Consider the following 16,222-nt stretch of genomic DNA (forward strand, 5'->3'; position numbering starts at 1 on the left):
CACACTGATTGTCATCACTAATAATCAGCATCTTATTTCCGACAAAAGCAACAGCTGCTCTTTATAAAACGCCTCCCACAGGCCAGCTACCGCAGAGTGGCTGAAACATGCTCCTCCTTCCATGGGGACAGTCAGGACCACAGGGCTGGGGCCGGTGAGGAGATCTCCGGGCTCTAAAGCTCCTTCTCTAGGCCCCTTGAGCCCAGCCCTTGCCCTTTGGAAGAGCGGGACCAACCCTGCGGGACACAGGTGACCGTGTGCCATTCACGAGACACCCACATTCGTACCCACAGGTGTGTTCAGGTCTTGGCCAGACCTCAAACCCACCTGCATGGAAGAAAAGAAAACTGGGCCACGGTCTTGTCTTTCTTTCTGCCTGCGTGGCTCAGAGTGTTTATCCGGGAGGCGGCATCTTTGTAGAACCTGACTCATGGGTTGGCCGCCATCTTGCCATCTTGGTTAACGGCCCTCCCGCAGGATGGTCCGCCCAGATAAAATCCTCTCTGGGGACGCTCTCTGAGTACTTTCAGAGGCGGTTCCTCTTATTTCTTGCCTGCTTAGGACCTGTGTCACATGGCAAAGCAAGGGGGAGGGCTGCAAATGTGAAGCTGGACCTGAGTGTACTCCTGCTAGCACAGGGAAGAAACTTCTAGAAAAATGCCCAGTCATCCCCATTAGCCACAGGTCCTGGTCAAGGCCATAGTTGAGGTCTCGCCTGCACCCTCCTGCCCCGTGGCAACTCTGGCCTGGATGGCGTAAACATCAACCTCTCTGGCCCCCTGGGGCAGTGGAGCCGGCCTGACTCGGAAGACATTCCAACCTGCCTGAGGTCACAGCTCAGGCCCAGGGCTGACGCTGATGGCCATGTCCACTGGCATCCTGACAAAGTCACTCTCTGGGTGAGGCTTCCTCCCACCCCTTCGGGGCTGACCACTGTGGTTCAAATGTGCCCCAGGACTGGGTCCAAGTTCCTGGGCCCCCAGACAGCTCCTTCCCCCATATTACGGGAAACTGCAAAGCTGTTTTATTGAAGGAACCTTTAAATACATAAATCAGCTCCTGACAGTCCCTTGCCTAAAACCCTCTATTGGCGGTCCACGGAGCTTGGAATAAAACCCAAACCCAGTCTGCAAGCTCTGGCCCTGGCCCAGCTCACTGCCCTTGGTTCCCAACACATGCCACTTTAGCAGATGGCGGTTACTCTCACTCGGAGAGGTCTCTCCAGACCGCACAGCTAGCGGGGCCTCCGCCCTGTGTCCCCGCGACTATTTCACTTCCTCCAACTGTGACATTCGTTATGCCCTTGCCCTGGGCCCCTCCCAGGCTGGTGGCTCTTCAAGGGCAGCGTGTGACTGTTGTGTTTACTGCGGGGATTCCAGCACTGAAAGCAGCAGCGGTACCAAGGTGGTTCAGCACGAGTTCACACAAAGAATGAAACAGTGTGGGTGGCTTCGAGGAACAGCTCCAGGACTAGCCCATTCCCTGCACTGTGGGGGTCCAGGACACCCCTCGGCATCGAGAAGAACAAGGATGAGCTGGGCGTGGCAGCGCACGCTTGTAATCCCAGTACTTGGGAGGCTGAGACCAGAGGATCGCGATTCATGAACATCCTCTGCAACTTAGTGAGACCCGGTTTCAAAATAAAGAATAAAAAATAGGGCTGGGGGTGCAGCTCAGAGGTAGAATGCCTCTGGCTTCCATCTCCAATACTGCAAAAAAAAAAAAAAAAAAAAAAAAAAAAAAGAACAAGGGTGCTCATAGTATCTCTGGGAAGGCCTTCAAAATTGGAGATGTCAAGACAGGTGTGGTGGCACATGCTTGTAATCCCTGCACTTGGGAGGCTGAGACAGGAGGATCGCACAGGTTCGAAGCCAGCCTCAGCTACTTAGTGAGGCTCTCATCAACTTAGTGAGACCCTGTTTCCAAATAAAATGTAAAATAGGCCTGGGAATATAGCCCGGAGGTAGAAAGCCTCTGGGGTCCACCCCCAGTATCACCCCCCCCAAAAAAAATGGAGATGCCAGCTGGGTGTGGTAGCGCACGTTTGTAATCCCAGTACTTGGGAGGCTGAGACAGGTGGATCATGCAGATTCAAAGCCAGCCTCAGCTACTTAGTGAGGCGCTCAGCAACTTAGTGAGACCCTGTTTCCAAATAAAATATAATATAGGTCTGGGAATATAGCCTGTAGGTAGAAAGCCCTGGGTTCCATCCCTAGTACCACAAAAAAAAAAAAAAAAAAAAATTGAAGATGCCAAGCCAGGCGAGGTGGTGCATACCTGTAATCTTAATACTTGGGAGGCTGAGACAGGAGGGTCTCAGGTTTGAGACCAGCCTCAGCTACTTGAGTGAGACTCATAGTAACCTTGCGAGACCCTGTTTCAAAACAAAACAAAATATAAAGTAGGGCTGGGGATGTAACTCAGAGGTAGGACATCGCTGGATTCAATTCCCAGTACCCACCCCCACCCCCACTCCCAAATTGGAGATGCCAGATACCAGGAGGTGCCCACCCTGCCTCAGAAGGCAGCACCACTCCAGAAAGGCACACCCCTAAAAGCCCCTCCTCCCTCGGCCACTGGGAAGAGGGCCGGAGACCCGGGCCCTGCAGCCTCCAGGAGACAACCGAGTTTCCCAGTCACGGCTCCCGGGGCCGGTCCTGGCGGCGCTCGGGCACCTGCGCGGTGGGGCCACGGCCCTGCGGGAGGAGGTGGGTGGCCGCGGAGGCCAGGGCTGGGCTCACTCACTCTCCACGTAGAACACGCCCACTTTGTCCGAGTCCGACATGGAAATGTAGAGCACTATTTCGTAGCCAGCAGGCAGGCGGTCCGGGCCCTTGGTCCGCAGCACCATCTGGGACATGTCCTTGAGGTCTGGGGGCAGAGGCAGGAGGAGGTTAGCGCGCAGGGACCCGCGCAGGCTCACGGGCTCACCGATGCCTCAGAGAACCAGGGGGGAGAAACCCCCACGTGTGTGCGACGGGAGCGGTAGGAGGGCATAAGGGAGAAGGCAGAGCTGGTTGCCATATTTCGCACCAGAGGAAAAAACCTCCTATTAACCCCAGGGATTTCCTTCCAAGCCTGCTTGTTCGTTTGCTTTCTTTTCTTTTCTTGTTTCTTTCTTTGCTTTTTCCCTCTTTCCCTCTTTCTCTTCTTCTCTCCTTCCTTTCTCCTTCTCTCCCTCCTCCTACTCCTTCTTTCTTCTCCTTCTTCTTCTTCTTCTTCTTCTTCTTCTTCTTCTTCTTCTTCTTCTTCTTCTTCTTCTCCTTCTCCTCCTCCTCCTCCTCCTCCTCCTCCTCCTCCTCCTCCTCCTCCTCCTTCTTCTTTCTCTTTCTCTCTCTCTCTCTCTCTCTCTCTCTCTCTCTCTCTCTCTCTCTCTGTCCTGGAGACTGAATCTAGGCCTGTTGTGCCTCTGAACGGCACCCTCACACCCACTTCATTTTCTGGTGCTGGAATTGAACCCAGACACATTTTACCTCCAAGATACACCCCCCAGCCCTTTGTGTGTGTGTGTGTGTGGGGGGGGGAGGTACTGGGGATTGAACCCAAGGGTATTCTACCTTTAAGCTACTATTTTATTTTTATTTTGAAACAGGTCTGGCTAGGTTGATGAGAGTCTCTCTACTTGCTGAGGCTGTCTTCCAATCTGTGATACTCCTGTCTCGGTACCCAAAGTACCAAGATTACAGGTGTGAGCCACCATGCCTGCCCAGCTTCCTACCTCTTTTTTAAAAATAAATCTGAAACATGATCTTGCTGGCCTCAAACTTGCCATCCTCCTATCTCAGCCTCCCAAGTACTAGAATCATAAGGGTGCACCACCATGCCCAGCTTGTGTGTAAGTTTTTAAAAGACCTGATTCCAAAGCTGGTCATGGTGGCGCATGCTTGTAATCGCCGCGCTTGGGAGGTGGAGACAGGAGGATCGCGCAGGTTCGAAGCCAGCCGCGCTGGCTTAAAGAGACCCTGTTTCCAAATTAAAAAAAAGTATAAAAATAGGTCTGGGAGCATAACCTGGAGGTAGAAGGGCTTCCAGGAACCCTAGTACCACCACCACCAAAAAAAAAAAAAAAAAGACCTGATTCCAGTTGAACTGTATCTGTAGTTTTGTCTTTGTCTTTGCTGCATGAGCAGATACTGAGCTCTGCATCTCCAGGAGGCCCACGTCTACACCCGCCTCACCCATGGCCCCACCCAGGACTGGGAGGAATGTCTGTACCGTCCCCGACCCGCAGCCGGCCCCGCGGGCACCTTCTTTGCTGTAGATCTTCTCGTCAATGCAATCCTCCTTGGGCAGCCAGGGCGTGTCCCGGTCACAGTTCACCAGCAAGATGGCCCCCTGGCCCTCGGGTCCCCAGGTCCAGGATGCCTGCAGAGGTGGGAAGAGAGGTCAGCTCCCTCTGGTCTGCCCTGAGAGAGCCCAGGACAAAGATAAAGAGCAGCCCCCGCCCCCGGGGGTGGCAGCGGTGACCTGCACAGATGTGACTCCTGCACCCAACGCCCAGAGAGGCCCGTGCGGGCATCTGAGACCCAGGGAGGCAGGAAGGCTGAGCAGGCCCCGTGGGCCTCACCTCTGGGGTGGAGGCAGGGATGGAGATGACCAGCCAGACATTTTAGGACAGGACTGGAGCTCTCCGCAGGGGCTGTTTTCAGACATGCTCTGAGTGCTGCAGATGGGACGTGTGGACGGTCCCAGGCACACCCCTTCCCTGCTCTGAGCCCTCCCCGGAGTCTTAGGATGAAGCCCTGATTCCCGATGCCTCTCTATGGCCCTAGATGGGGAATGTGCCCATATTGGAAAATTGTTTTGGTATTAATTTCAAAATGTAAAAAGTAGTCAGGGCCTGGGTGCTGTGCAGGCACTCAGGCAAGGAGGGGAAGCAGCTTGTTATAACAAAAGGGATTACTTGTAGCTGGAGGCCTTCATTTTTTTTTTTTTTTTTTTTTTTTTTTTAGTGGTACTGGGTGTGGAACTCAGGGTCTTTCTACCTCCAGGATATATTCCCAGACCTATTTTATATTTTATTTGGAAACAGGGTCTCACTAAGTTACTGAGAGCCTCACTAAGTAGCTGAGGCTGGCTTCGAACCTGTGCGATCCTCCTGTCTCAGCCTCCCAAGCGCGGGGATTACAAGCGTGCACCACCACACCCGGCTTGAGGTCTTCATATTTTAAAGACAAGTTTACATAATAAATAACTTCTAGCAGATAGGCCAAAACTCCCCAAGGATGCGGGAGGATGGTACAGGCCTTCCTCATATGCCACGTGACCCCTGACTTTGTTAACCAAGTAACACATCTTGGTCATAGCAAAAGCTTGCACCAGAGATAATGGGTGGCCCACACCTGCATCAGCGCAGGAAAAAGGCTTTTGGTCAAGCAGGATGAGAGATGGTAAATCCTCACAATCATACCAAAAGGCTTACACCTGGAGATAATGGGTGGGCCCACACCAAGTCAGGTCAGGAGCAAATAGAAAGACTATAGGTTAATCAAGATCGGAGATAATAAATCTTTATAAAAACTGTTCTATCTTTGAAAACTTTAGTGTCTTATTTTCAAGACACTCCACTACGTCCCTTTTTCTCTGATGCAGTGCTTTATAATTCTGCCCCTTCTTTCTACCTTTGTAATAATAAAATTGCTTAAGCTTATGGCAGTATAGTTCTGGCTATTTTTTTCTAAATTACCTAAGAACAAGAACCCACAGCTGCATCTCACGCCATTACAGTTTGACATCTCAAACTGTTACGGCCCTCAAGGCCCGCCCGCCTCTCCAGCCTGTCACCTCCCCCTCTTCCCCCTCCTGTCTCCCCGTCACCCCGCTCACTCTGCTGCACCCATCCGCACCGTCCTTCTGCTCCTGTCCTCTGCCTGGCTGCCACCCCCTTTTCCCTCTACTCCTCCTTCCAGTCTCAGCACAACTGGCCCTGCTTCCAGGAGGCCTTTCTGATCCCCAGAACAGAGCATCTTCTTGGGGCCAACACGTGGTGCTTAACAGTCTTCTGGGGAACGTTGGGGTGACTGTGACGACACGACCACCCACATCATTCTTCCTTGATCAGGGTTCTCCCCTCCCCCTGGACTGCGTCTCCCCAGGGCAGGAGCTGGGGTTCTCTTCTGCTTTGTGCATCCCTGGGCCTGGCTGAGTCCTGGATTATAAAAGATGTTTGGCCGTATTGATGGCATGAGCAAGGGAAATGTGAGAACTGGCTCCAGTGTAGAAATTCTGGCCAAGCTCAGGCCCACAGGGATTATGAGACTGCAAAGACTGCTTGGCTGCTTGGTTCCTTGGCTCCTCTGGTGGAGGCTGAAAGCACCTCCCCCAGCCCGCCCCTGGGGTTGCTGGGCCGCTGGGCCTCCGGGCCTCCGGGCTGCCTGTGGCGTGGCCATAGATGCAGGGAATGCATGTGCGGGGCTGATGGGGCTGAGGAGGAGTCCAACCAAAGAGTTCCAAAGAAGGGGCCCCCCCAATAGGTGCGAGGCCCCCTTCCTGACCTGAAGGGAGTCTGGGGAAAGACACCAGGCCCTTGGCTTCTCACTGGGCGATATATATATATATAATTAATTTTTATTTTTTTAGTACTAGGGATTGAACCAGGGGCATTCTACTTCTGAGCTATACCCCCAGCCCTGTTTTTTAGTCTTTATTTGGAAACAGGGTCTCGCTAAGTTGCTGAAGAGCCTCACTAAGTAGCCGAGGCTGGCCACGAACCTGTGATCCTCCTGTCTCAGCCTCCCAAGTACTGGGATGACAAGTGTGTGCTACCATGCCCAGCTTCTCACTGGGCTATATTTATTTTACCTTTTTTTTTTTTTTTCAGGTCTGGGGATGGAACCCAGGGTCATTCGACCTCCGAGCTAAACCCCCTGCCCTATTTTTTATTCTATGTTTTGAAACCGGGTCTCACTGAGTTGCAGAGGGCCTCACTAAGTAGCTGAGGCTGTTCGCAAACCACGATCCTCCTGTCTCAGCCTCCCGAATGCTGGGATTACACGCGTGCGCCACCATGCCCGGCTTTATTTTACCTTTTAAAGTACTCATGCAGCCAAGGGTGTGGTGCAGTGGTAAAGTATGAGTCTAGCGTGTGTGAGGCCTGAGATCAATCTCCAGCACCCAGCACTTGTCTATTTATAACTAACCTCTGTTTCAGATTGTTCCTATAAAAGTCACATAGGCCCGTGGAAAAAATGCAAATGACACAGAATGACAGAAAAAAAAAATACAAGCAACAACCTGGATGTACATTTACCAAAGAGCAAAACCAACGGCACTTAAAAACTGGGCCTCGGGGAAAGTGCGAGCCAGAAGGAGATTGAGAACTCTCTGCTCTCGGTGCAAATTAAAAACACACGCAGTCTCCCAGGAATCCTGAGAACAGAAAGAGATGCACTCAGCCCATCAAAACCGCCCTTGGTGGAGAGCAGAGAGGGGACTGCAGGAGAAGACAAAACAGGCAAACGAATGGGTGGAGATAATTAAAACAGCTCTCCTGCCCTCTTGATTTTGATGCCTTTTTTTTTTTTTTTTTGCAGTGCTAGAGATTGAACTCAGTAGTGCTGGGGGTTGAACCCAGTGCCTGGGATCTTGGCAGTGCTGGGGAATGAACTCAGCAATGCTGGGGATTGAACCCTTGGCTTCACGTAGGCCAGGAAAGAGCGCTACCACTGGCCCTCCCCTCAATTTTAAAATAAAAGGCAAATAAGAACCAATGCCTTTGCAGTGCTACCTCTGCGCACGCACAATATTTACTCTTCCCAACAGCTCTATGAACCAGGGACGCCGAAGCTGGGGATCCTGGTCTGTGGCTGACCCTCCAGGGAGCCTGGGCACCTTGGCGGGCTCCGTCACTGGGGTACAGCATGTCTGGGAGCCTGTTCTGGGTCTCAGTTTCCTGCTCTATGAAACGGGATCCGCCTGCAGGATGCAGCCTGGGCTCGACTGGGAGCTCCCCTGTTCAGAGTGGCGCCCCCCTGATAGCTGGGTACCTTCTTTGGGTTGTTCTTCTCCACCACGCCATCCCGGTCTGCGTCCACATCCAGGGAGATCTCTGGGGACAAGAGACAGGGGTGAGTTTCTGAGCCTGCCTGACAGGGCGGCGTGGGCAGGAAGGAGCCTGCGGGACAAGGGTGCCGCTCACCCACTCCCTCAGTCCATGGAGAGGGAGGGACCGGCCAAGGCCCTGTCTGACGGGCCACCACCCTGGGGACCCTCAGCAGACAGTATGGATCGGCAGCTCACGGCCTCAGGGCTGCTGCGTGGCAGGGGAGGGCTCTCCTGCCCTCCATGGGGGTGAGGCTCGCTGGATAGACCAGGAGCTTCAGTTCAGGAGGTGGAGTCACATGTCCAGGGCACAGAGGCTGCTTGTAGAACTGGGGTCCACATTTCAGTGGTCTGGTTTGCATTACATATGCGTGTGTGTGTGTGTGTATTTGTACACACACACACACACACACACACACACACACACACACACACACACGTGGTGAAACTGGGAATTGGGAATTGAACCCAGGGGCATTCTACCTCTAAGCTACATCCTCAGCCCTATTTTATTTTTTATCTTGTAGGTTTGAGTTCAGTCTCTGCAACTTATTTTGAAACAGGGTTTCACTCCGTTGTTAAGTGTCTTGCTGAGTTGCTAAGGCTGTCCTCACCCCGCCATCCTCTTTCTCAGCCTCCCAGGCACTAGGATTACAGGTGTGCGTCACCACGCCCAGCTTGACTGACTTATATTTTGAAAATGCACAGGCACAGGATTCCCTGCCTTTGTGTTTCTGTGTGTGTGTGTGTGTGTGTGTGTGTGTGTGTGTGTGTGTGTGTGTGTGGTGTGCGTCTTTCTTAGAACTCTCAGCGGTCTAGATCCCACTGCCAAGGTCCCAGGGTTTTTCTGTGGATGAGAAATCATGTCTCCAGTCCCTTTTGGTCTAGGGCTCCACCCAGATGACTCAGGGTGGGGCCCCTACTTACCCTTCTCCTGGGGAGGGGACCTTTAACATCCCGGCATGAAGTCAGGCTTTGTGGAGACCGTAGGGCAGTGAACTCTGGCTCTGCCTTTGAGCTGTGTGCCTTTGGGCAGATTGGACAACCTCTCTGAGCTTCACCTCCTCACTTACGACTTGGGATCCTTTCTGGTTACCACCTACAATGGCGCACACAACTGACATTCTGAGCCGGCAAATTCTTTGTCGCGGGGACGGTCCCGTGCATGGTAGGACGTTTTGCGGCACCCTGGCTGCTTCCTGCTAGATACCTAGAGCGCCTCGGAGCAGTGACACGTGACCCCAGTACTGTCCAACGGCCTCGGGAGGAATTGCTGGAGTCAGACACTGATGGCAGGGTGGGGTGCTGTGGAGGGCATCGGGTCACACAGGACAAGATGTGCTGGCTCCAGGCCCAGAGCTGCCCACGTGGGCTCGTCCACGTGAAGCATGGACGGCGGTGGGAGCAGGGTCCTGGCACCCGAAAGGCTCTGCTGTCAGCCTTCCTGGGGTCCAGGATCACCCCCAAGCTCTCCCTTCACCTCCTGCTCCATTCCTTCTGGACCAAGGCGGGCTTTCCTGGGCGTGGGGGAGGTGGGAGGGTGGAGGCAGCGAGGTCCTGGAGGAGGCCGCCCCGCGGCATCACACCTCTTGGGCCAGGTGGCATGCTCTCCGCATCACTGTCCAGCGTGCACTGAGGCCCGGGCGCTGGGCTGAGCACCTGCCACCCGTGCACGGCACCCGTTCTGAAGCAGCCTACTGTCCTGGCGGGGGACCCAGCACTGTGCCCATTTCACAGGACAGAAGCCCGGCTCAGAGAAGTCACCTGCCAGCCGACTGGGTGATAATCCGGGAGGCTGGTGCCGGATAAGGATGCCAGGGAGCGAGGGGACGGCGGTGCCACCAGCTGCCGTTAACAAGGCTCAGATGCGGGAACAAGGTTGGTTTGGCTCCCAGACCTTCAGGAACCTTCCAGCCGGTCACACTTTTCTCTCAGGCGTGCCGCTGGTGCTGCCAGCTGCAGAGCGCTTTCCAGGGCACGCTCTCCTCTCAGCCGCCCCACGTCCCTTCCATACAGATGTGGAAACCGAGGCTCCCAGGGTACAGGGCCAGGCTTCTCGGGCCTCAGACTCAGATCTCTGTTCTTTCTTCCCTATGGACCCAGGCTGACCGTCTATCTAGGCTGTTTCCAAAAGCCACGCCCACCTTCAAAGACCCAGCGGTTGCTCCCCCGAATGTCAGCGCTGCGGCCACACCCCCGACCTGGCAGCCTGGTGGTCTCTGGGCTGCAAAGTAGCCCTGAAGCTTTTGGTGTCCATCACAGCAGCAGGTCACAGGAGCGGGATTAGGAAGCACTTTATACTGTTTTATTGCATTATGCATTTTTTTTTCAGTACTGGGGCTGGAACCCAGAGGCATTCTACCTCTGAGCTACAACCTCAGCCCTATTATTTCTTCTTCTTCTTCTTCTTCTTCTTCTTCTTCTTCTTCTTCTTCTTCTTCTTCTTCTTCTTCTTCTTCTTCTTCTTCTTTTTTTTTGGTCATACTGGGGTTCCTGGAAGCCCTTCTACCTCCGGGCTACACTCCCAGAACTATTTTATATTTTTTTAAATTTGGAAACAGGGTCTCTTAAGCCAGCGAGGCTGGCTCTGAACCAGCACGATCCTCCTGTCTCTGCCTCCCAAGCGTGGGGATTACAAGCGTGTGCCACCACGCCCAGCACTATTCTTTAATTTGAAACAGGGTCTCCTTGAGTCACAGAGGGCCTCACTAAGTAGCTGAGGCTGTCCGCGAACCACAGTCCTCCTGTCTCAGCCTCCCAAATGCTGGGATTACAAGCGTGCGCACCACGCCCAGCTTGCAGTATGCATTTCTTAATGTTAGACAGTTTACCAATACAGCCAGGTGCAGGGGCGCTAATCTCCAGTTACTTGGGAGGATGAGGTGGGAAGATGGCAAATTTGAAGCCAGCCTGGGCAACTTAGCAAGACCCTGACTTCAAATAAAAAATAAGAAGGGCTGGGAGTGCATCTCAGTGGTAGAGCACCCTTGGGTTCAATCCCCAGTACTTAAAAAAAAATAATCCAGCCGGGCGTGGTGGCGCACGCTTGTAATCCCCGCGCTTGGGAGGCAGAGACAGGAGGATCACGCAGGTTCGAAGCCAGCCGCGCGCGCTGGTTTAGGAGACCCTGTTTCCAAAATGAAAATGTAAAAAATAGGTCTGGGAGTGTAGCCTGGAGGTAGAAGGGCTTCCAGGAACCCCAGTACCACCAAAAAAAAAAAAAAACAAACAAACAAAAAAAAAACATGTAATATTTTCAGATAGTGAAAAAAAATAGTGCTCAACGGATTCTAAAGAAAACAGCAATTACTTATCCAGCAGTTACCGGTCTCACCTCCCTAATACTGAATAAAACACGTTCGGCTATTTCCTGATTTATTGAACTCAGACCAGCAGCTTCTCTGCCTTCTTGTTATATTTAACATTTCATAATCGGGCTCCTAATGCGCCAATAAAAGCCCATTAAAAACAATCAGTCTCTTTGATCACCTCCTCCTGTCTCTCACTGCTTTTCTCGGTTTCTCTCTTAGGACCCGTGATCTTAGGACTATGTCCACGTAATCAAGTGAGGCCACCTCCACCCTCCACCCTCTCTCAGGGTCCCCAAGCTCTACGACACCTCCTGGGACCTCCCTCCTGCACGGCGCCCCCAGGCTTATCTCATCTATCCCAGAGGGCGATGCGCGGGGCATGGGGCTGGCAGGCCCGCCCGGAGCTCGGCCCTCCTGGGATGGCTCTGGCTTCCCCAGGGGGAGGACAGGGAGGACACCTGTCTCAGGGCCTCTGGGCTCCCGGCGACATTTCCCAGAGTCTCAGGACCCTACCTCAGCTCCCCGGAATAGCTCCAAGGTGTCGGGTGGCGCCTGGGCGTGTGGGGCAGATTAAGGGGAAATGTCACCAGGATTGGGTTCAAGGCCGTCTGTCCTGGAAGTCGAGACACTGGGGCCCCTGGCTGCCTTTTGGCGGGCCGCCAGCCCCACGGACAGCAGCTGTGCGGGCCTTCTAGCCTTACCTGCAGCTTGGGATGGGCCGGAGCAAGGCATCCTCCCCCCGCTGTCTACTAGGGCAATTAGCTGAGGCTCCGGGGAGGTCACCAGTGTGAGCGACCAAGGAGGTGGACAGTACTGCTCCGACTGCCAGGACCCCAGCAAAGGGCAGTGGCTGTTCCTCCTTCCCCAGAACCCCTGGTGCCCACTTTCCCGCTGAACAGGGAAGTCATGGCAAATCCACTCCAACTGGAGCCTGGAAGGTCCTCAGGGATGAATTTGGCTCAGACGTCGCCTTCTATAGCTTGGAAAAAGTGAGATCGACAGGGGCTGGCTGGGCTACTTGTCAAGGTCACACAGGAAGTCCTTGTAGAACTGGGACCAAGTCAGGGCCTGATTAGACCAAGGGCGCCATAAATTTGTCCCCAAATAATGCTGTGTGAATCCCCATTTGTAGACGGGGAAGCTGAGGCTCAGGGTGGTGATGTAATTTGCCCAAGGTCACAAGGTGGCTGGAGGAGGCAGAGCCAGAACTAATTTCTGTCTACTCTGAAGCCAAGGCTCTTTCTGCTCAGCAGGGGCGCAAGGCAGGACCCAGACGAGAAGGAGGCAGATCCGCTCGGGCGGTCCCCGCCAACTTGGGACTTACGGGGTGTCCCTGCCTTCCAGGCACTGCCTTGGAGTGATGACTCGGGATGCGGGGCCCAAGGCTTCCTGAATAGCAGCTCGAGAAAGAAAAGACCTGGGGATCTGGAGGACGGGGAGGCCAGTGGTTCCCCAGGGAAACTGGATTTCCACCAGGGTCCCTGGTGGGTCAGGAAACGAGTTGAATGGGATGTGTTTCTCATAAAGCTTGATTTTTGCAGTGGAAATGGTTTTTATGCTGAGAGGCCCCCTGCCTGCTTCTTAGGTGTCACAGTGACAGTGACAGTTGATGGCAGATTGTTTATTAATATGTTCTCTCTCTCTCTCTCTCTCTCTCTCTCTCTCTCTCTCTCTCTCTTTCTCTCTCTCTCTCTCCTCCCCCCTTTCTCTCTCTCATACCATATATCAAAGTTGTCAATATCATTGCTATTTTTTTAGGGGCTTTGAGAGGGGAATTTTTTTTCCTTTTATTTATTTATTTTGGTGGTACTAGGGACTGAACCCAAGGCCATTCTACCTGAGAGGGGAATTTTACTAGCCAATGAAACCTAAATATCTGGAACTCAAAGCAACTAAATAAATAAATGTTAAGTGAAAGCAGAAGCTCAAAACCTTGAAGGAGGAACAAATGGACGTGGGCCGTCACACCAGCTTTTTGATCATCTGGAACCTGAGATCCACCCCTCTCAGCCTCTCGAGTACTGGGATTATAGCCATGCTTCACAGTGCCTGGTTAAAAATTAATTTTCTCCTTCTTTTATATGTAGTGCTAGGAATTAACCTAGGGCCTTGTGCATGATAGGCAAAGTTTCTACCAGTAAGCCACAACCCCAGCACAGCTTTCTGGTTCCTCTTCCTTCTTTTATTATTATTATTTTTTCTTGTAGTACTACATTCTACCTTCGAGCTACAACCCTAGCCTTATTTTATTTTATGTGGTACCAGAAATTGAACCCAGGGGGCATTCTACCTCCAAGCTACGCTCCTAGTCTTATTTTTTTTATTCTTTATTTTGAAAGAGGGTCTCACTGAATTGCAAAGGGCCTCAGTAGCTGAGGCTGGCTGCGAACCACGATCCTCCCGTCTCAGCCTCCCAAACGCTGGGATTACAAGCGCGAGCCACTACGCCCAGTTTATTTTTTCATTTCATTCGTTAATTTATTTTTACAGTACTGGGCATGAAACCCACGGGCATTCTACCTCCGAGCTACACTCCCAGTCTTATTTTTTATTCTTTATTTTAGAACAGGATCTCGCTACATTGCTGAGGGTTTTTCACTAAGTTGCTGAGGCTGGCCTCGAACCTGCAATCCTCCTGCCTCAGCCTTCTAAGTGCTGGGATTGCCGGCATGCACCACCACGCCTGGCTAGCTTTTTGGTCTCGTAATAAAGAAGAATGGCTTGCTCCTGCCTCTGTACCGAGCTTCGTTTTGCCATCTAGCGCGGGTCTGCCTTGCTCGGGAAGTCTCAATGGCACGGTCAGCCTGGGATCACCTTCATTTGACAAGACTCTGGCTCCTGCCCTTCCTGATTTTGTCCTCAGGTGTCCCTGTCTCTGCAGGATTAGGTTTCCCGAGGGGGGACGTGGGACGGTCATCCGAGATGACCTGGGGGCTGTCTGTGCATGTGAGACTCACTCGTGGGCCAGGGCTCAACACAGCCAGGGAGTCTTGGGTTTCCTGAGGCCCCTGAGGTCACCTTGAAGCCCCCGCCCAGGGCTGGGTACCTTTTGATGCAGAGAGAGACAGGCTGACTGGCAGCTGAACTATTTGGACTTAGCTAAGAAGCGGGGCGTCTTGCTGTGGCTCCCATTTCAGCAGCACAGAGAAGACTGGGGGTGCAGGAGCTGGTTGTCTTGGGGGGAGGTCCTTGGAGCATCCACCAGCCACTTTCTAGGTGTGTGGCCTCGAGAAACTTTTTGTTTGTTTTACCCTTTCTGAGCCTTGGTTTTTGCATCTTTTCTTTCCCCCTTTTTTCTTTTCTTCCCTTCCTTCTTTTTGTAATACTGGGGATTGACTTCAGGCGCACTCTATCCCTGAGCTACGCCCCCCTGCCCTTTTTATTTTTTTTGTTTTGAAACAGAGTCTCGCCAGGTTGCCGAATGTCTCGCTAAGTTGCTGGGGCTGTCCTCAAACCTCTCAAGTACTGGGAATACAGGGGTGCATCACCACATCTGGATTTTCCCATTTTTTTTGTAGTGTTGGGAATTGAACTTAGAGGCATTCTACTTCTGAGCTACATCCCAGCCCTATTATTTATTTATTTTTTATTTGGAAACAGGGTCTTGCTGGGTTGCCGAGAGTCTCGCTAAGTGGCTGAGGCTGGCTTTGAATCTGCAGTCCTCCTGTCTTAGCCCCCCAAGTACTGGGATCATAGCCATGCGCCACCACGCTCAGCTGGATTTGCCCATATTTTCATATTTTCTCTCTCTTTCTTTTTTTTTTTTTTGTGCTACTGGGGGTTGAACCCAGAGGCATTCTACTTCCAAGCTACGCCCTCAGCCCTATTTCATGTTTTATTTGAAAACAGAGCCTCACTAAGTTGCTGAAGCTGGCCATGAACCTGTGATCCTCCTGTTTTAATCTCCTTTTTTTTTTTTTTTTTTTTTGCAGCACTGCAGATTAATCCCAGGGGCATTCTACCTCCGAGCTACACTGCCAGCCCTGTATTTTATTCTCTATTTTGGAACAGGGTCTCACTAAGTTACAGAGGGCCTCACAAAGTTGCTGAGGTTGGCCTTGAACCTGCGATCCTCCTGTCTCAGCTTCTCAAATGCTGGGATTACAAGCGTGTGTCACCGTGCCCAGCTTTTTCTCACTTTTTAAATGGGATAATAATAGCATCGAATCTTGAAATAATTGTCAGAATAGGTTAAAGGAGTGGTGGGGTAGCTCAGTCGTCGAGTGCTTGCCTGGCCTGCATAAAATCCTGGGATCCATCCTCAGCACCACAAAAAGAAGAGAGAAAAAAAAAAAAAAAAGAAGGAATAGACTGAAACGATGACATATTGTATTAGTGTTGGAGCCTGACATACTGGTGGTGCTCAATAAATGCATGGTACTTATCAGCCTCCTCTTCTTCCTTAGGCATGCAATAAGTGGGAGCCATGTGTGTATGTATATATGTATGTATCATATCATATCATATCATAATATTGGTGACATATATATATATATGAATTTTTATTGGAGATTGAACCCAGAGGTATTCAAACTCCAAGCTACACCCCTAACCCTTAAAATTTTTTTTTTTTAGTTTTGAAACAGGGTTTCCCTAATTTGCTGAGAATCTCGCTAAATTGCCAAGGCTGGCCTTGAACCTGTTAACCTCCTCTCTCAGCCTCCCAAGTAGTGGGATTACAGGTGTGTACCATCATGTCTCCTGCTAGTATTTTTAAACAGCGCTCATGGTGGTGGCGCACGCTTGTAATCCCAGCATTCGGGAGGCTGAGACAGGAGGATCATGGTTTGCGGCCATTCACAGCTACTTAGTGAGGTTCTTTGTAACTCAATGAGACCCTGTTTCAAAATAAATAATAATAATAAAAAAAA

General features: G+C 51.9%; 1 protein-coding gene across 1 annotated transcript in view; it reads right to left on the bottom strand.

Moving 5' to 3' along the window:
• PADI2 (peptidyl arginine deiminase 2) overlaps window positions 1-16,222 on the bottom strand; it is a gene marked incomplete at both ends in the record, with an annotated part of 49,688 nt that overhangs the window by 20,469 nt on the left and 12,997 nt on the right. The window contains 3 exons of the mRNA XM_080693269.1: window positions 2,746-2,871; window positions 4,248-4,365; window positions 7,986-8,047. Of these exons, the coding sequence (XP_080549395.1) occupies window positions 2,746-2,871; window positions 4,248-4,365; window positions 7,986-8,047 (306 nt within the window). The remainder of the gene's footprint in view (window positions 1-2,745; window positions 2,872-4,247; window positions 4,366-7,985; window positions 8,048-16,222) is intronic.

The sequence above is a fragment of the Muscardinus avellanarius genome (assembly GCF_963383645.1).
Source record: "Muscardinus avellanarius genome assembly, chromosome: 3".
Taxonomy (NCBI): Eukaryota; Metazoa; Chordata; class Mammalia; order Rodentia; family Gliridae; genus Muscardinus; species Muscardinus avellanarius.